This window comes from Engystomops pustulosus, chromosome 11 (genome assembly GCF_040894005.1).
Source record: "Engystomops pustulosus chromosome 11, aEngPut4.maternal, whole genome shotgun sequence".
In the NCBI taxonomy this organism is placed as follows: Eukaryota; Metazoa; Chordata; class Amphibia; order Anura; family Leptodactylidae; genus Engystomops; species Engystomops pustulosus.
The window spans coordinates 41,259,469-41,281,208 of record NC_092421.1 but is presented as its reverse complement, the minus strand read 5'-3'; the positions used below and the strand labels follow the sequence as shown (position 1 = coordinate 41,281,208).

The window sequence follows — 21,740 nt, the reverse complement described above, 5'->3', positions numbered from 1 at the left end:
TCTTTTCCCCCTGTAAAATTGTAGCAAAAACATGGCAGAATGAGGGCTGATCCTGAGGGGAAAATAAAAATGGCTGACTCCACATATTTAAAAAAAAACAACACCAACTATGCTATGGTATAACATCTAAATAAGGCCTACCAACAGTAAATCTTGTGCAAATAGAAGCTCATCACATGGCCCAAGTACATAGTTTGCCATGCACATGCTCCCAGTATATAGGTAGCCCAGCACATGCCCCAGTATATATGTAAGCCAGCACATGCCCCCAGTATATAGGTAAGCCAGCACATGCCCCCAGTATATAGGTAAGCAAGCACATGCCCCCAGTATATAGGTAAGCCAGCACATGCCCCCAGTATATATGTAAGCCAACACACACCCCCAGTATATATTTAAGCCAGCACATCCCCCGAGTTTATAGGTAGCCCACAAATGCCCTCAATACAGCAACAAATTGGAAAAATGTATGCACACCTATCCACATTCCCTGTAGCCTTCACATCACTTCTGTGTTACTTCTTCTCAAAGACACCAGCAGCATGATAACACTGCTGTTGGCGTCCACTCTATGACACAGGCGGTGCTGTCAACATTACTGGTTAGCCGACATTGGGTCACAGAGAGGGCACAAAAAGCAGTAACATTGCAATGCCTGTGTCCCATAATTCGCAGTATGTGCATATTAAGGACACACATACCATTGATTACTAATGAGGGTTTAATGGCGCCCCCAGAGAGGAGAAGAGGATGCAGCCATAGGAAATCCCCAACCGCTCGACCCGGCCCTTCACTTATCGATGACTGCGGTAATCTTCTTATATTTGTTATCTTTGGCCCCCTTTGTTTTTACTATAACCCTGCAAAAAGAGGCTCCCAAATATTACACACATTCAAATAGAGAGTACTCTTAAATAGATATACCAGAAAAATGGCGTACATGCCCTGATAAATCCATCCTATATGTACACTAACTGGCCGTAGGGTATTGCTCAGTTGATTCAAAATTCCATGTTTACTGGGACATCAGGAGAGACATCTGTAAGACATTTGAGACAGGTGTATAGTTTGTGGGCAACAAGGGCTTGTGTTCCAAGTTCTGGTTATCAGAACAGGTGCCAGCAAGCTACGTTTATGTATTTTGATGTAGGCTGAACTGTGCCCCGGGGAAGGAACACCCAGCTACAATGCTACATAGGAATCTTGTAATCTTAAAAGTGAGAACATCAATGTGAAATCCACCCTAGTGCCATAGTTCCGCATTAAAACAGTAATTTATGGGAAAAATAGATTTTAACATTTTACATATTTAGTATATTATATTTTTATACTCAATATTAAAATTGTCAACATTATTATTGTGATGTTTAATAATCATAATTATATCCAAATACAATTGTGTGTTTAGAAATATCTGAAAATTGAGATTTGTGTTCTTGAATCTGTCTTTAATCTGGAATATGATGGTGTATGCCCCAAGCTTTCCGTTCACTACAGAGCGACTGTTATTAAATAAGTCAGATTTTCAGTCCAGACACCACATGACCTACTTTCCTGTCGCTCTCAGCGCCTCACAACCACTGTAGAATAATTTCATTTGAAGACATAACACAGGAGCAGCAGCATCTCTGCCAGAGTCTGTGTGTATATGTCTACATCTGATGTTTCTGCCACTGAATGTGGTTTATTGTTTGAGAAAGCTAAAATGAACTTCTCTTTTACTTTACTTAGGACGATAATGATGTAATCATGAATGAGCTCAGGGCAATGTTTTTATCGCAGATTAGAGGATATACCTCTTAATCCTTGAAGCATAAGACAAAAATCCTTTTAGTGTCACTGTCTGGACAAGGCCTCAACATCTGACTACTATTTAGGTAGATGCATCTGTTAGTCGGCTTTCCATTGAGTAATACTGCTAAACCGTAGCTCAGTAAGGCCTCACACTGACAAGAGCATTTTATAAACTCTTTCGTTTCCAGCTGATGGTTTGCGTACATAAGACTTTCTCATAGATGACCCTGTGGGAATCATCAGCTTCAAGTCAGACTTGAAGCCTGTTTTAATGTGAATACATTTTAAGGCCCCATGAGCTCCAATATATTTACGACTGCATCACGGCCCCATAGACGTCTATGGCACCAGGTCATTGTGCGTTGAGCACACAGCGTCTCACGGCACTGTCACTGAGCCTGGTGGCTTCACAGAGAAATATAGGACACGTCCTATAATTGATGTAGTATGGCGGCCGCTCAACTTTCAATTGAGAGGGTAGGGGTGATGAGAGCTCACATCATCTCTCCTGCATGCGTCTGCACCCAGTAGAGATATGCCAAGCAGATACTGATGAGCTGATAGCAGATAGTACTTATAGATAGTTAAAAATGACTGGACTGTATATAGACAGGGAGGTCTATAGAGCATACAGCTCTAAATTAAACCGAACTAGACACAAGCTGAAAAGGGATCTCTTTACTAACAGACAGTTACTGTTTTACAATAGTGAGACTTGAAGCCTATTTTTTTACAAACTAAGCAGAATTTCTTAATAAAGTATATTAGAAATATTTTTACAATAACAATATTAAAAATAGTCTCAAATAACACTTTTAGCTTTCTACACTGCTCAAAATAAGAGCAGTAGCAGGCTTTTGGTTGAACACTACAACTGTCACTTAAAGCAGAGGGGAGGCGCTGAGGAGAAGTTCACAGAAGAGATCTCACAGAGCAGTTAACCTCAATTCCTTATAATCCATTTACTTACAAAATACACAAAATGAATCATATACAGGGTATGATTAACATCTTAAAGGGGCACTTACTCATAGGTGCAGACACCCCCCTTCTTCAGCACTTCAGCATTGTGCAGTGAACATTTTCTGCTCACTGCACAAGAGATCTACAGATGTTTCAAGTTTTGGGGCTGTTGCTGGGCAACATTGAGTTTTATTTCTCACCATATATTTTTGATTGGGTTCAGGTCTGAAGTCTGGGTAGGCCATTCCAGGACCCAGAAATGCTTCTTACGGAACCACTCCCTCGTCACCCATGCTGCGTGTTTTGAGACAGCCAAGACCTGTGCTCTATCTAAGTTAAAAAAGGTTGTTGGCCAATTTTTCATAAAACATCCTTCCTTTAATAAGGAAAATCAACCCCAGATAATACAGTCGTGTGCATGTAACCTCAACCTTTCCTTACAAGGCTTGCATGGAGCCACAAACCAAGGATGGTAGACAGTGATTGTGTTTTTCTTTTTCTTTTTTACTGTTTGTGACAAGTTGCAGCTTTCTCCAGAAGTTGCTTTTCTTTAATAAGTACAGAGTAGGAGGAGCTTGTTGAAGAAAAACTAACAGGCCTGAAAGAGACAGAATTGTTTTTGGTCGTGCAATAAAATGCAAATTAATTATTTAAAAATCATATGATGTGATTTTCTGTATTTGTTGACTATATAAAACAGTTTTTCTAATATTTAGTATTCAAATATGTTTAGCTATTAACAACAGCTTGTATGTGTTGTAGGCCACTGACCTGGACTCAGGACTCTGGGGTGAAATAAAATATTCAATTTATGGAGCTGGATCCGATCCGTAAGTGAAAAGACTTTTACATATTTGAAAGTTTAATATTAACAGTACAGTTCTTAAGATGAATTTGTATGCAAGTCGGAACTGGTATATTTTATAATTGTAGCTCCAGACAAAATTTTTTTGTCTCCCGGTGATTCAAAAATTTTTTGCTGTCATTGGAACAAGGATTATCAATAAAACTTCATTACAGACACTTTACAACTAATCATTGCAGCCAGAAACTAAAAAACCTCACCAGTGGTCACAGTGGGAAGAGAGGTCTGGCTGTAACTAGGTCATTTGGTGTTTGTTGTCCTTAACCCCTTCCCGCTCAACGTCCGATATATCTGATTCCAGCCCAAGCAGGACCCCAGGACTGCCGGCAGGCAATGGCATCTGTGACGTCATCTTAAAAGCACAGCATCAGCATATGCAGAGTATTATCATGAGCAAGCAATCAGATGATCAACCCCAGATAATACACATATATAGTATCACCGCGTCCATAACAACCAGTAGAATAAAAGTAAATAATTACTAAACCCGCATGATGAACTCCGTTAAAAAAAACTGCCAAAAATTATGATTTTTACCTATTTAATCCCACAAAAAATGCAATAATAAGTGATAAAAAAACAAATGTACTCCAGAATGATACTGTTGCAAAGTAGAACATGTCCCGCAAAAAACAGGCCATCAATCAGCTCCATAGACAAAAAAGTTAAAATATTATGCCACTTGGAAGATGGCATTGCAAAAATCCTACATTTTTCCACATAGTACGGTTTTATTTGGCAAATTTAGTAAAACGTAAGAAAAAATATTCAAGTATGGTATCCCCGTAATCATATCGACCCATAGAAACCAGAATTGATGCTTTTCTTAATCCTGCCCTTAATAAAAGTTCATACATTTTCAACAATGGGGGATACCAACCCCAAAATGGTAACACTGGAAAAAGTATCTCATCCTGCAAAATAAAATCACATGGCCCCAATAACGGAAAGCTAAAGTTTTATAGCCTACAAAAGGAGCCATGAGGAAACTAAAATCCTGGCAGCTGCAAGGTGCTCCTTCCCATCTGTGCCTTAATGTGCACCAATAAAACAAGTAACGGCCATATGTGGGGGGGGTCTCTGTACACAGGAGAAATTGCATAACAGATTTTTAGATGGCTTCTCTCTTTTTATCTTTTGGAAATGTGTAAATTTCCAGGCTGAATGAATGTATATCTGACAAAATTTGACCATTCAAAATTTCACCTCCATTTTTATGTTATTACTATGAAGATCTCAAGGGGTTAACAATCTTCCTAAAAACTGTTTCTGATAGTTTGAGGGGTGCAGATTTGAAAATGGGCTGGTTATTTAGGGGGTTTTTGATATTAAATATGTAACATTTTATTCAAAATAGTATCTATCCCCAAAATAGTAAATTCTGAAAATACGGAAAATCGATATTCGATTTGTAAGCCGCGTGACATCAAAATAAATTATCTAGACATCTATTTATCTGGCAGAAACGCGATGATTTAAAATTCTGAAAATGGCAATTTGTTTTAAAAAATCATCATTTCTTATTTTGTAAATAAACACAAAACTTATCAGCCAAAATTTACTACTAAAATGAAGTAAAACATGTGGGGAAAAAAATCTCAGAATCAGTAACAGTGTTCAAAAGTTTTAACCATATGAAGCGACGCAAGTCAGAATACAAAAAATGGGGCTGAGCCTTAAGCTACAAAATGGCTGCGTCCATAAGGGGTTAAAGGAGTATTCTCATTTTAACATGTAATTGGTATTGTTTGTGTAATGAACAGTAATACAAATTTGCAATATACCATATATACTCGTGTATGAGCCGAGTTTTTCAGCACAAAAAATGTGTACTGTAAACTACTGCGGGCTGGGAGGCTGTATACTACTGGGGGCTGGCAGGCTGTATACTACTGGTGGCTGGCAGGCTGTATACTACTGGGTGCTGGCAGGCTGTATACTACTGGGGGCTGGCAGGCTGTATACTACTGGGGGGGTTTGACCAATGCATTTCCCACCCTCGGCTTATACTCGAGTCAGTCGTTTTTCCCAGTTTTTGGTGGTAAAATTAGGGGTCTCGGTTTATACTCGGGTCGGCTTATACTCAAGTCTATATGGTACTTTCTTTATCAATTCTCTACGGTTTTCTAGATCTCTCCTTGCTGTCCTTCTATATGGACAGTCTGCTGGGGGGAGACAGAGAGCACATGTGTATGTATCTGTACCTTTGCCTCCTCCTGAGAGCTTCAGCTTTTCCCTGTTCTCACCATGCTGACCTCTGCCTCCTGTTTTTTTCTCTTTCTTTGTGTCCTAATGGCATCAGTCACTGTGGTGTCTCTCTCAGTCCATCTCTATGACAGACACAGGTAAAGGGATGAGGTTAGAGGGGAGGAGGTGAGCAGAATCATCTGTTTCAGACCCTCCAATTCATCAGTGCTCACACATGTAAACAAAGATCCATGGAGAGTTTGCAGAGAGCACTAAAGTAAGCATGAACGCCGATTCACTTCATGAACATTCAGGGATTATAATTAAGGCAGTAAAGGCACATGGGCAACTTATATAAACTAATTGCCAATGCCTTAGGGGGGGGGGGCATAAATTATAACACGTTACATGTATAGTATATACACTGCATTTCTTCCCATCCTCTTTGCCTGCAATAAATAACACATCTCCACCCCTTCATGTACCCGTCGAGAATGATCAATCTTTTGAGTCAATGGGTCCCTTTTATCAAAACTAGCACAATGGGGCACATTTACTAAGGGTCCTTGGAACGCATTTCCGTAGGGATGCCTGAATTTTTCCGTTTTGCGCTGCATTTAACTGGGGTTTTTGGCGCACGCGATCGGATTTTGGCGCATCGGCGCCGGCTTTCATGTGACACAAATTGAAGGGGTGGGCCGACGGATTTGGACAATGCGTGGGATTTAACATCTCAATTTGTGTCGCAAGACATGCATCTTCGTCGGACTGTCCGGATCGGGGATCGCGACAGGACCAGGTAAATAAATGTGCCCTAGTGTGTACTATGTGCATTTTGCCTGTGGAGTGTGCAGGGCTCCAGATTCATTAAAACTGGATCACGGTCTTCATTAATGTGGCGTCCCCTGCACTACACTGGAAATGAGCACCATTTTGTTTTTGGTGCACTTTGTTCATGCTACAGAATTCTGGTGCCTTTAAGGGCACATTTTTACTGTCTTGTTGGACACAGTGCAGCCGCTACACAAAACTGGCGCTGGCGTTTTATGAATACATGTGCAAGCAGTTTGCAGTGCAAAGTCAGAATGAAAACTGGTGCACTGGCCATATTATTGACTTCTTTATTTAAATGGCACATAACATTGTCAGCAACCCAGAAGTAAATGTATGTTCTCTCTAAAGAATGGTAGGTCTTTTAAGTTATACATAGCTGGCCCGTGTTGATAGATTGGTGACAAGTCATGTTGCATGTAGTTCTGCCAGCACGTTATTGGTGACTGGTTGCCTTTAAATAGTTGCTAACCTTTAAACAAACTTTGCACAAAACAGTGTAAAAGAATATTGTACTGAATGTTAGCACAGAAAAATACTTCTGTAACCACTTCACTTCACTTCTGCTCCCTCTCTGCCTGATAAAATTTGAAAGAAACTCAATAGGAAGAATCTATTAATATTTTTTTTAAATTCCCCCCGATGGTGCTCTAATGTCCATAGCTACTAATAGTCTCCAGCCACTTGGTAGATTTGAGTGCACTCTCTGCCGGGTTGCCTGTAGTCTATATGCACAAGTGGAGTGCCAGTTGAAATGCTGCAAAGTGGTGGTAATGGAGGGATTTTTGTGCCATCTCTACCACAAAACTGTCATAAAAGGCATAATAAATCTCCTCCAATGAATTGTAGGATTAATTAAAGGAGGGGAGTTGAAAGGTGTTAGTCACAGCAGCTCCAGTCTCCACCTACAATAGAAGTTGCACAAGGAAAAACTGCTAGAAAAAAAAGATTACAAGTCAAATAATGTCCAGAAATGACGTTCCTACTCATGTACACATACTGGATTTTTTTCCAAAGATACTGTGGGAATATACACTCACCGGCCACTTTATTAGGTACACCATGCTAGTAATGGGTTGGACCCCCTTTTGCCTTCAGAACTGCCTCAATTCTTTGTGGCATAGATTCAATAAGGTGCTGGAAGCATTCCTCAGAGATTTTGGTCCATATTGACCTGACGGCATCACACAGTTGCCGCAGATTTGTCGGCTGCACATCCATGATGCGAATCTCCCGTTCCACCACATCCCAAAGATGCTCTATTTGATTGAAATCTGGTGACTGTGGAGGCCATTTGAGTACAGTGAACTCATTGTCATGTTCAAGAAACCAGTCTGAGATTATTCCAGCTTTATGACATGGCGCATTATCCTGCTGAAAGTAGCGATCAGATATTGGGTACATTGTGGTCATAAAGGGATGGACATGGTCAGCAACAATACTCAGGTAGGCTGTGGCGTTGCAACGATGCTCAATTGGCAAGAAAATATTCCCCACACCATGACCCCACCACCACCAGCCTGAACCGTTGATACATAGCAGGATGGATCCATGCTTTCATGTTGTTGACACCAAATTCTGACCCTACCACCCGAATGTCGCAGCAGAAATCGAGACTCATCAGACCAGGCAACGTTTTTCCAATCTTCTACTGTCCAATTTCGATGAACTTGTGCAAATTGTAGCCTCAGTTTCCTGTTCTTAGCTGAAAGGAGTGGCACCCGGTGTGGTCTTCTGCTGCTGTAGCTCATCTGCCTCAAAGTTCGACGTACTGTGCATTCAGAGATGCTCTTCTGCCTACCTTGGTTGTAACGGGTGGCCATTCGAGTCACTGTTGCCTTTCTATCAGCTCGAACCAGTCTGCCCATTCTCCTCTGACCTCTGGCATCAACAAGGCATTTCCGCCCACAGAGCTGCCGCTCACTGGATGTTTTTTCTTTTTCGGACCATTCTCTGTAAACCCTAGAGATGGTTGTGCGTGAAAATCCCAGTAGATCAGCAGTTTGTGAAATACTCAGACCAGCCCTTCTGGCACCAACAACCAAGCCATGTTCAAAGGTGCTCAAATCACCTTTCTTCCCCATACTGATGCTCGGTTTGAACTGCAGGAGATTGTCTTGACCATGTCTACATGCCTAAATGGACTGAGTTGCCGCCATGTGATTGGCTGATTAGATACCAGTGCTATTTGGGAGAAAAAAATGTAATACATCTGCCTGTAACATCACTGCCTTATAGTGATTATAAAGATGCTTTGGTTTTCTTACAAGCACATGTACCATGCTGCTATTCACTTGTGACTGATATGTATTTTCGCACTAAAATCTTGGAACAAGCTGTTAATTGGATGAGAATGGGGGAGGGCTGTCTACGCAGCTGGAATGCTGATAGCTGAATATGACAGCTGCTCCAACTGCACCCATGAAGGAGAAGAGCAAATAATTGTGGCAATTTATTCCGATTTTCTCACTTTTTAAAGGTGGTAAAACTAAATATAGAAATGGTGTGTTTTTTTTTTTCTCCGACATTTCACGTTGTGTTAATGTAATTTAGCATGATCAGGAAGTCAGCAGGGGGATGAAGCGTCTGCAAATTTCATACTTATTCTGCATTCTCAAAATGTAATAATTAACTGTTGGTTTATAACAGTGCTTTGAAAAATGGCTAAACTAATAATAATAAATACTTGATGTGCTGAGCAATTCAACATCTCTGTTGACCAAGGGCAAAACCATTAAATTATGAGAATTAAAGGTCCATAGGCACCAATATCTTTCATACCTGAAGTTTATATATGATATAACCTTCATGTACCTCTGTGAACTATCCAAAGGGCTTACACTCCTATCTTTGCTTCTCAAGTGTTACTCACCAATCCATCTCTGATGACATCTCTCTGTCACCCTGTCAACATTGGATTTCTTGTAGAGAACAGTATCCCTACCACAGTGGTCCCAAATCTTACCAAACTTATTTAATAATTCTGGTGCTAGTAGTAAGCAGGGTCATCGTGAGGGGGCAACAAACTGGCCATTAGCCCACGGCCCCATGTCCTAAAGGGACCCCCGCATGTGGACTTTTGTGGGCAGAGAATGTATCACTCTTTTAAAGGGGTCTCACGAAGACGAGTTTCTTATATGTACTCAGGATAACAAAATAACACATTCTCTAATTCACTGCTATTAACATAAATGCAGCATTTCACAGATATAATTCCAACCTGAGTCCATCAGATCTGATGTACACAATTTAAGTTACCCCTAGACACGACCCTGTAATTTCTGACTTAGGGTTGGGGGTACCTGTGTGAGATTGTGCAGATGAAATTTCTGTGTCGTTCTGCTCTGAGCCTGTAGTCCTGACCTTGCAGGGAGCTCAGAGTCACTCACTGATTACTTCCTGTCAGCACATGGTGCAGACAGAGGAGTTGCAAACTACAAGGAGATAATTGATCCGGGGTCGAACGGGGATGCAGGCACATATCTGTGAGATGTAGCAGTGCTGGCAGTGTAAAAGTCTGTCAGGCTCTGTCTGTCAGCCTTTGTGTAATATGCATCTCATCATCTCTTATTTGTCTCATCTCTCTATGTGTCAGTGTGTTAGTACAATGTCAGAAGCCAGATGAAAGTGCATACACACCGTGTACCCTGATAATCTAACCACATTATCACCCCACAGAACTAGATGGGTCATAATGGGGCAGATTTACTTACAGCGGCGCGTTCTCTGCGGTGGATTCGGGTCTGGCCGGGATTCACTAAGGTAGTTCCCCCGACGTCCACCAGGTGGCGCTGCTGCGCTGAAGTGCATCGGAACGCACTCAAGTTAACCGGCCTATTCCTAGTAAAGGTAAGTGCAAGCTCCGCAACACTTGTTTTTTAAATGCGACGGTTTTTCCGAATCCGTCGGGTTTTCGTTCGGCCACGCCCCCCGATTTCCGTCGCATGCATGCCACCGCCGATGCGCCAAAATCCCAGGGCAATACAGGGAAAATCGGCGCAAATCGGAAATATCATCTATTTGTCTAGTTATCTATCTTCTATAATTTCTATAATCTTTATTAGATCACCAACTTTTGAATTCTACCTTTGGAGTACTGCTCGCTTTTTCCAATTTGTATCTACATAAGGACCAAGCCAGGACCTTGGCGGGCTTTGCACCCCCCCCCCCCCCCTCCTTAGGGGTTCCACAAAGCTGTGCGGATTTGAACTCTTCTTTTTGTAACCATTTATCTATCTAGCTTTTTGTTGATATATTTATCTACATATCTTCTATCATAGCTAGCTCCTATCTAGCTATCAATTAATCAATCCATCCATCTATCAATCTCTCTCTCTCTCTCTGATGGATCTCTCTCTCATGTCTATTTATCATCAATTTAACCGTCTATATATAACTGCAAGGTGGCCCTGGTCGTAAGGACTATGCTACCAGCATACTCATCTAGACGGCTGAATTTTTCCATGACTGTGTTTTGTACCTTGTTATTCGTGATGATTTATAGCCCAAACTGAATGTGAAAATACAATTATTTCTCTAAAGATTATTTGTATATTATGTATCATACTGTATATTAATGGCAATAAAAGTGCTTGTGCCTTATATGGATCTGTTCTATATTCTATAATTTTCCCCAAACACAGCTACAAGCTAGTCAAAGGAAGACATTCACAAAGGAAACACTTTACAATTTCTTTTTTCATTGGGGAAAAAATACAGAAAGATGAACAGATTCTCATATCATAAGCGTACGATATCCCATAGCCATATGATTGATCCCAAGAAAGACAATACAGGCAGTCCCCGTGTTACATACAAGATAGGGTCTGTAGGTTTGTTCTTAAGTTGAGTTTATATGTAAGTCGGAACTGTATATTTTATCATTGTAATACCAGCCAGAACTTTTTTGGTCTCTGTGACAATTGGATTTAAAAAATGTTGGGTTGTCATAAGAATCAATATTAACACTAAAGCTTCATTACAGACACATTTGATAACTGTTATAGCTGTTTATAGTAGCTTAGGACTAAAGTAAAATAAATTACCAATATCCAGAGGTCCGTTTGTAACTATGGGTTGTATGTAAGTCGACTGTTCTTAAGTAGGGGACCGTCTGTACCAGCTCACAATTCTATAGCATATAATGCTTATTAATTGCTCTCCTGGCAGATTAAAGGGGCTTGCCCATGAAAGAAAGTTCTCAAACTGTAATCCCCTAGTGATGTTTACACAATAAACTTTTTTTTTAAAAATCAGATCGTGTTTATTAATTTCAGCAACACATTTTCCATTTACAACACTGAAAACAAAACCTTAATGAACACCTCCCCACTCTCCCACCTCCCATACCCATGCAATCAGATAATGTGATATCTCGCCCTAGCAAGCCTTATTCCCAAAGTCAGGCATACAGCACTCACACAGACAAGAACGTTGTCGATATTCTTAGCCGCGTTTTATACTGGTACAGGCTGACTACACCACAAAGACAGAGGAAGACAGTAGGAACCTAGAGGGAAGACCTGGTGTAGCAATCCAAGGAACCCATATAGTATCAAGCTTTTTCATGGCTTTTCTTTTTTTTATATGTCCCTTTTTCTAATCTGATTACATCATTAAAGTGTTCCTTCATCTCTTTAACAGTAGGGCGAGCGGTTGAATTCACTTTCAGTCAGTGTCAGTGCTCAACTCTTGTCAAGGAATAGTAGTTCAAACAGAATGAGTGGTCACAGGTTAGAAATAGAAGATCGCCCAGGCACGCTGCTTTACTTTCCGTCTCCCTCCTATGGATCCAAAGCCAGTCCTCGTATCAGCCCCGTAAACGTGGGGTACTATAGATCCTATACCAGGGAGCAAATGGAAAGATAGTGCAGACCTCCAGGGTAAAGAAAGGATTTTTATTTGTGTATACAAAGTATCAGTAAAAACGCGCGTATCGGTAAAAGCATGTAGCGTCAAACACCTCGCCCAACCCAGGTTTTGCTTCTTCAGGCTTCTTCCGGGGCATGGTGTTTGATGCAGAAACAGGTGTTTAAATACCACATTTGCATAGGAGAGACATTTGTAAAATGCAGCTCAGGTTTTCTAAATAAAATTAATCACCCATATAGCCCTATAAACATCGCAAAAATATTCAGTATTACATGTATTTCACATTCTTGCACACATAAACTGTAAAAATCTCAAATAGACATTATTAAAAAGTTTTTTTGAAAAGTTAAAAGCAAACAATAAGTAAACAAAAAGTTTTACCAAGAGTTAACAAAGTTTATATGAAGCATATCCAGTGACACCTGCTCACATACACATCTAAGTTGTGAGCTGATGTCGAATTCACTTGGCTGCTATTAGCTTTTGGGCATGATAAAGTATGCATAAACATCAATTTTACAAGTTTACTCAGTTTTATTGCTGCTTTAGCTTTTATCACTCAGCGATGGTCAGTGTACAATTCCAGACTGTTAGCGGGGACTCTCATAGCATACACTTCATGATTCCTCTGTGCTATGAGATGCTGTAAGCTTGCAATGTGCTTAGATTAACAGGGTACAGGTTTATCTACACTTTCATTTAGCGTCTGAACATTGTAGTAGTATCTGACACATAGAAAAAAGAGATGAGTGATCAGCTACATGCCTCCTTCCCCTGCTATAAAGATCTGTAGCTTGTAGAGTAAGTCTGTGTATGCTGCTTTCTGGCAGAAAGTGTCTGTGAGCTTGTCTTGTAATGGAGGGGAAAGGAGGGGAGTGGAGCAGACAGTAGAAGCTATTCATGTGAAGAATCTGTCCTGCCCAGCCATAAAAATTAGTAGATTTATGGTCGGATCCTGGGTCAACCGAAATTGTATACTCCAGGACTGTTAGACAGTTTGTAATTATATCTGTGAAATGCTGTATTTTTGTTAGTAACAGTGAATTAGAAAATGTGTTATTTTGTTATCCTAAGTATATTTAAGATTCTTGTCTTAGTGGTAAAAGCCATTTAAGTATGCATATTTTTTCTCTGCAGCTTTCTTATTCATCCCTCAACTGGAATCATCTACACACAACCTTGGGCCATCCTGGATGCTGAAGAAAATGCAAAGTATAACTTTTATGTCAAGGCTGAAGACACTGAAGGGAAGTACAGCTTAGCTGAAGTGTTTGTTACTGTTTTAGACATCAATGATCATTGCCCCGAGTTCAATGAGAATATTCAGGAAAGGACTATGGTCATTGGTTCCCCAGTAAAAATTGAGGTAAGAATCTCTTTGTAAAAATGTAAAATGTCAATGTTAACCCTACTAGTCATTTTACATCTGCAGAATATGAAGTATTTACTAATATATGTAAACTATATACACTCACCGGCCACTTTATTTTAAAATCCCAGTAGATCAGCAGTTTCTGAAATACTCAGACCAGCCCTTCTGGCACCAACAACCATGCCACGTTCAAAGGCACTCAAATCACCTTTCTTCCCCATACTGATGCTCGGTTTGAACTGCAGGAGATTGTCTTGACCATGTCTACATGCCTAAATGCACTGAGTTGCCGCAATGTGATTGGCTGATTAGAAATGAAGTGTTAACGAGCAGTTGGACAGGTGTGCCTAATAAAGTGGCCGGTGAGTGTAGTATGCAAAAATTAAATGTAAAATTAGATCAAACTCAAACTTCTAAAATGTATTTATATTGATTTAAAAAACAAAAAATGTTTCCCTAATAAATTAGTATTTTCCTTTCCAGGCAACCGATCAGGATGCTGAAGAACCAAACAATATAGTAAATTATTCCATTATGCAAGCTGATCCAGATAATGTATTTGACATAGACCAAAATACTGGTGAGATTAAACTAAAGTCCTATATTAGGTCTCTGGATGTCATCCAGAACATAACTCGTAACAAAAACTGCAAGTGGTCTGTGGTGGTACAGGCTAAAGACAGAGGCTCTCCATCATTCAGCACAACTGCAGTCGTCAAGATAGATGTGACAGAAGAGGTAAGTCCTAGACAACTGACGTACAAGCCTTGATAAATATCCCCCACTATCTCTATTGCAGAGAACATAGAAAAAGTACAAAGTGTGAGAGGCTCATTTCCCTGCAGTGTAGCCGCCTGTCTGCTCTCATCAGACACTATCATGACTTTTCATTTTTCTCTACCCATAATTCATCAGTACAGTGGAACATGATCATCTAAACACTTAGATTTACCTGCCTAGGAACACTTCTAAGCGTAAGAACACTTCTACCTATATTTTCCTAAAAAATTTAAGAAACCAAAAATATACAATGAGGAGGCTAGTTTGTCACCTCCATCACTGTATGACAGAAACCTTTCATCATTTTCATCAGTAGCTACGATAAGCTGCTTGTTCCCCCCTGTGGAGAGTCTGGGTGGTAAAGTGCATCAGCAGGAAGTGTGAAAAACATCCAATCATGCATAAATCAATGTCATTTCTCCAAGGACACACCAAGATCACATAAAAAGATAGGAATCACTATCTAAAAAATAGCTGTGTATACTGGAGGATTCAGGATATAATCAAAATGGAAAGAGATGTTGCAACAACATTAGAAGGTGGTCTGGATGTGCCAAAATGTGGTGCATAGCTGAAGCAAAATGTCAAATCCAGTTTTGGTTCATTTTTTCTTAGTACCTTTAACTTAAGGTGTGAATCGAAATCTGAAATTTTGCTTCAACAGTTTGGAGGAGAATTTTGCCACAAACTAGGCGCAGCAACAGGCAGTATAAAGTTCTAGAAATATAGTCTTAGATTTACTACACGATCAGAATCATTGTAAAAAAAATTTGGTCTGCCTGTACCTTTATGATACCTAAATATTAGTTCATAGGGGCTTTTAATATGCTATCCATGTTTATATATACTGTATCAGGATTTAAAGGGAATCTCTCAGAAGTTTTGGCCATAAAAAGGTGCAGATAATGTTAGGGAGGGTCCCTCAAGAGTAATGTGCAATTATACCTTTGTGTATGTTGTTAGTAGAGACATGACTGTGAAAAAAGAACTCATATTTTAGCCTGAAGAGCTTTCTGCTCTAAGCAGGAGTAGGAGCTCTTCTAGGAGTAAGAGCTGTATCAGGATTTTGATTGGATACTTACAGCTGTCACTAAGAACAGAGGGTGGAACAGTTCACTGCAAAGAGCAGACATCTCATCAGGCTGAAAGAAATGCCCAGGGCACCAGCAGGAACTGCAAACCTGGATTAAAGGTTCTCCTTTCATAGTCCTACTGTTACTCGCTACACACATATGGTTACACATCTCCCCAGGGAGAAAACCTAGCATGATCTTCAGTTGATTATGGTCATAACTGAGGATGGACAGATTAAGAATAGAGGACTACAGAAATGTTACTGATTAGTCTTAGCTAGATAAAAAAAAAACAAGCTTTTGTGGCCACGATCTAGGATGGATATTTTTAACAGTCTACCTTTTGGTTGATTAATATTTGTTCTGAACTAAATTTCATTGACTCTGCCTCTATGGTAAATCCACCCTACTGGTCCTGAAATGTTTCTATGTTCATAATGTACAGCATTTGCTTAGTGTATTGCATGCTTTTAATGACTTACCTGTTGCTTTATATAAAGGTAGAGGCTGTGGGACAAGTATGATCCTTTTTTTTTTCATTTTGCTTTTGCTGAAAGTGAATGCCTGAGTTTCATTTGTTCAGTTCTCTCACCCGCTTTTAGTTTTTGGATTTTTTTTTTTTTTTTTTACAGTGGAATAAAACAGTTTTCTTTCAAATCTGAATCTAAAGGTAGACCCCTAATTCTCACATGTGCATCTGATGAAGTGAAGTCCTGTGCGGTGTTTTTTATATCCAGCAATGCCCACATTTTGAAGAAAAAAAAGAGTGTTATAAAATATGTACATAAGAGGGGATCTGGTTCACTTCTCTGGTCCTTTTTCTCCCGCCTTGTCCCACCTCTACTCCAGGCAGAGACCCAGTGACATCCCCCGACTCTCTACCAATCCTGCGCATTTGCGGTAGTATCTTCCTTGTGCAGTTGGAAGGACTGGCAGAGAGCTGGTGATGTCATATTTTATCAAACTCTTTTTTTTCTTCAAATTGCAGACATATATAAATTTATGAATATAAAAAACACAACACAGGATTCCATTTTATAGGCCGCATATATGAGTGTTAGTAATTCTGATGGTAGATTTCCTTTAAGGGTAAGAAAGGAGTCTCCTGTAGTATAAAGATACTTGCTTTGCTGGAAAATCTGGAAATATGGGGAGTGACTAAGACTATTAAAAAAACAATATGAGTAGATATACACAATTGTAAAAATATACAAAGGAGATCTGGAAAAAGGATAGACCCCTGCTTCACTGATGGGAACCTGTCACCAATGTTGGGGGGAGGGGAGTGTAGGTTCTGGCAGATACGGCATGTTAAATTCCCCCCATTATCTCTTTGGCTCTACACTCACCATATTATGTTATATTAGAGCACATCAATAACTGTATCATCAGGCTAGAACTCTAACTGGGGTGATTAAATATAGAGTTTAATAAGATAATGTGGACACAAAAATAAAATGATTGGTTATTCTATAATATATTTCAGTAGATTTACCAGCCGACCTACAAAAACCATTAATAATGTATTTACATCAACCAATTTCCCATGTGATAAAGTCCTGCATTGAGCTACTATGCATCTGGTAACTGCTATTCACTCCCTCACACAACAATGAATACTGCTTAGTTTTTGCACAATTAAGAAATACTAACAATGTTTATTCAAACATTTCTTGCTATAATCTACATGCTCCCCTATTACATATTTAGAATATTATATTTGTGAGTTTGAATCCCAAGTTCTACATTAATTTACTATATAGTTAGATGTGACACATTGAAAATATAGCCCAATTTGCTAGACTGTGCCGTCTGTAGACACATCAGGGCAGATTTATCAAGCTTCCTAAAAGTAAGAATGTGCTTAGTTGCCCATGAACACTGGTAAAATGAAAGCTGAGCTGTAATTGGTTGCCATGGGCAACTAAGCACATTTTTACTCATTTATACGACCATGTGAATGTAGACTTAGGCAGCTTGAAAAATCTGCCCCAATATGTTCTAGTAAAGTTGGAGCTAAGCAGATTATACGTAGTATCATATCTGCATAGAGCAGTAAGGTTATGGTCATGTGCTCGCCCAGACCAGATCCTGGGTGAAAACAGGGTCAGGAGGGATGAGCACTCCTCACCCTTCCTCCCTCCATAGGAAGACGATCGGCTGAATTGGTGGTGGTGCAGTAACACACCATGTGCTCACAGCATCATGACTGGGAGCCATAAAAGACTATGGAGGCCGTGATCACTTTGCAAATTATGCAACCAGATCATGGCCTCATAATGGCCATCTGAATGAGCCCTTAATCAAAGAAAAAAAAACATATGGCACATTTGAGTAGGTAAATGTCACTACCACCTTTTGTGAGAAACAATTCAACAGACAGTTTTTAAATTTGTAATGTATACAGGTTCTTGGCTGCTGCTATACCTGTTTAGATTGGGTTGAATTTATCAACCATAGAAAGTCTTGGGAACCTCGGTGCTAAGGACAACTGAAACATAATGAGGTGTCTCTGTGGGTTGAATTGAAAAAATAGACAGTATAGAGCAGTGGTGGCGAACCTATTTCACGGGTGCCAGAGGTGGCACTCGGAGCATTTTCTGTGGGCACTCAGGCCATCACCCCAGGGCAAAGTTCTCCAAACAGGACAAAATCCACTAAATCTTCCTGCAGTCCCAGGCAACTTTAAGAGATGCTGCTCTTAGCACTATTTTACACTTCATTGGCTGTTTTGAAACTGAAAAGTGAGGTGTGGACAGAACTGCAATATCTTTGGAGGTCCTCCTGCTGGACCCACCATTCTTACTCTACAGAGACCCTAGAGAGAAGTTACAACGAGAGTCTGAATTTGCCCTCCTTCTTTCAACTGTATTGGTGACCTCAGGGGGTTGATATGATTGAAAGATGTGGATGAACAGATAACAATAAGTTACTGCCTAAAATGTCACGTTGGCACTTCCCGGTAAATACGTGGATTTTGGTTGTAGTTTGGGCACTCGGTCACCAATAGGTTCGCCATCACTGGTATAGAGCGTTAGGAGCTGAGCAGCTTTTATGTAGTGTCCTAAATACAGGCAACATGTCTCACAGCAAGTGGGACTGAGTAGTCAGGATGTCATACACCAGGAGGAGCTGAACAAATTGAGGGTGCTGTCACACATACCGCTAGCCAGTATAGCCAGGGGCAGGCCTTGGCGATCTGCCAGCGATCTGTAACCAGAAACTGGTGTCGTGAATTGTTTTAATAGTGTCCTATCTGCTGGATTCATAGCATAGAGCAAGAGGAGCATTGCAGTTTGTACACAGTGTCATATCTACTGGCAGCATGTTATAGAGTGGGAACAGCTGACTGTTGATAAGCAGTATAGTTTTGTGGGACAATCTTCAAAGAACACTCCAGTCAAAGCTAACACATGGTGTAGGCCTGAAGGAAGGCAGAAGCTGGACTCATTTCCTTTGTATTCCTAGAACCTTGCTAAAACCTAGAGTCCTTCTCCTCCCTTCAGGCCCTGCACAAGGTATAACTCAATGAATCATCTGTGACTGGAGGGTTCTTTTCAGTTTAACTTGTACATTATTTTATTAATTGCCATACCTGCATCCTATGCTCAGGATTGTGGTGGGCTGTACGCAGAGTGAAAGTCTTCCATTTTTAAGTGTACATACAGAGATAGCTGTCAATTACGGATAAAGAGAGTCTAAAAGACACCTAAGGTACAGTCACAAGCTGTAGTTAATACTAAATCGCAATCACCTTTGATGTGGTTTTAGGTGTAGTTTTGTTAATTAAATAGGTAAAGGACATTTGTGGAACAAGTTTCCACTTCAAAGTCACATTCACCCGTTCAGTTCATGTCTAAACTGATTGCGATGCAGTTGTAACTGCAATGTGTGACGCATCCTTAGGCCGGCAGCACACGTGGCATTTTGAACCATATGGTTTAAAACGCCATATTTAAGCAGTCTGTTGAAAAACGCATGCATTTTTTAAAGGACCACTTAAAAACTGCCTAAAAACGGGTTCAAAACGCCACGTGTGCCGCCAGCCTCAGAACAGTGACACGTATGGCGTTTTTGTTGCATTTCTGTAGCAATTTTAAACACATGCATTTTTTGCGCATGTATTTTTCAAATATTTGCTTGTACAATGTGCGGTAATTGCTTGCAGCTGTGTCTCTTGGAATATGCAAAAATGCAGAGATCTTGTTCTCCATGCTGTTTGTGCAAATAATTGCATGCGTTTCAAAATGCAGACCCCCAAACACATGTGTTTTCAAAAAAAGCAACTGCTTTCAAAAGCACAATTAAAAGGCACCTCAAAAATGGAGACAAAAAATCGCAGGGGAGAAAAGGCCAAGTTAAGACACTTAAACCCAAAACCCATTGGAAAAGCCAATATGCAAATATGATGCGTTTTTCAAGGATGCAAAAACACAATGAAAAAAATGCAACAAAAACGCCACGTGTGTCACCGGCCTTATAAATAAAAAGATCATACAAATACTTCCTCCCAAATTTCCTTTCCTCCTTTTCTCCATAACATTGTGTTCATAATTTGGACTGGCTTATGTGTACAATTCTTGCATCAAGCTCATATTAAGTAGCAGTTTCCAGGATGGGAATTTGTCATAGTCTTTACACACAGGAAGAGCACATCTTACACAACAAATATTTTAGAATCCACTTCTGCACTTCCAGTAGGCTCAAGGTGCAGCTGTAGAACCCTAGACAATTTTCATGCTATTTGTATTGTATTCAGTTACTTTTAAAATATAGTGTGTGATGGGGGTCATTAGGTATATATTTTCTAACATACTATATTGAAAAGTTTTTGTTCCTTTTACTAAAAAACAGGACGAGCAGTACCTCCTGGAAGACCCTTAACAGTGGGGAGGCTCTGTATATATATACTGTATATATAGGAAGTCCATGGGTTACGTAGAAAATAAGTTCTGTAGGTTTGGTCTTAAGTTGAATTTGTATAGAAGTTGGAGGTGCATATTTAAACCCCAGCCAAAGTTTTTTGGTCTCTGGGACAAAAATTTTAAGTTGTCATATGAACAAGGATTAACAATAGAGAGTTTCATTGCAGACAACTTTCATAACTCCTAAAACTAATCATTGAAGGATAGAGGTCCTTCTCTATCTAGGGGTGTCTGTAAGTCAAGTGTTCTTAAGTCAGGGACCACCTAGTAGAACATATAAATAATATAATTCAAATACATATGCATACAAGGTGTAATAAAAAGAGCGGGTGTAATATCCAAATAAACTTTGGATTTGAAAATTTACGTGTCAAATATTTCTTAAAAACCTATTCAATGATACCAAATTTGGCATATCATTGGCATATACCAAACGCATAAAACCCCATATATTTGGTATTGCCACATCCATAATAATCTGTACAATAAATCTGAATGATAATTGGACCTACACATTTATGGACAGCGTACAAAAAAAAATGAAAAAATAATCCCTCAACCATCTCTGTCAAATGATTTAAACAAAAGTAATACCTAAATAAGAAACGGTGATGCTAAAACAAGCCAGATTTTCAAAATTTTAGTTTTTTCAGTAAAATTTGATGAATAAAAGAAAAATATATAAATCAGGTATCGCCTGATCGTACTAATCGTAGTGAACCATAAAATACATAAAACATTTTCACAGAATGGACGGCGACCAAAATTATGCTAAAAATCAATGATTTTCTTTTCTTTTGGACATGTGAGGGATGGAAAGAGTTAATCCATTTTCATATGATATATAGATGCCCCACATTGATGTTTTTGTGAAGCACATCTTGAACCCTTATATGTCCACACTACCAAATATTCTCCAAAATGGAGAATATTTAAGAATTTTTGCCAAATTCAGGGTTTTTTTCAGAATGCTAAACAAAACTTGTCACCCAAAATTTTTAACTAACATTAAGTGCAATGTGTCATGAGAAAACAGTCTGTAGATCTTTTATTAAAATATATATTATAAAACATAATAA

General features: G+C 39.6%; 1 protein-coding gene across 2 annotated transcripts in view; it reads left to right on the top strand.

Annotated features, from left to right (window-relative positions):
- The window catches only part of CDHR1 (cadherin related family member 1), an 88,859-nt gene that overhangs the window by 61,747 nt on the left and 5,372 nt on the right, over positions 1 to 21,740 (top strand). For both annotated transcript variants that reach the window (XM_072129274.1, XM_072129275.1), the window contains exons 14-16: positions 3,520 to 3,587; positions 13,649 to 13,877; positions 14,367 to 14,621. In XM_072129274.1, the coding sequence (XP_071985375.1) occupies positions 3,520 to 3,587; positions 13,649 to 13,877; positions 14,367 to 14,621 (552 nt within the window). The remainder of the gene's footprint in view (positions 1 to 3,519; positions 3,588 to 13,648; positions 13,878 to 14,366; positions 14,622 to 21,740) is intronic.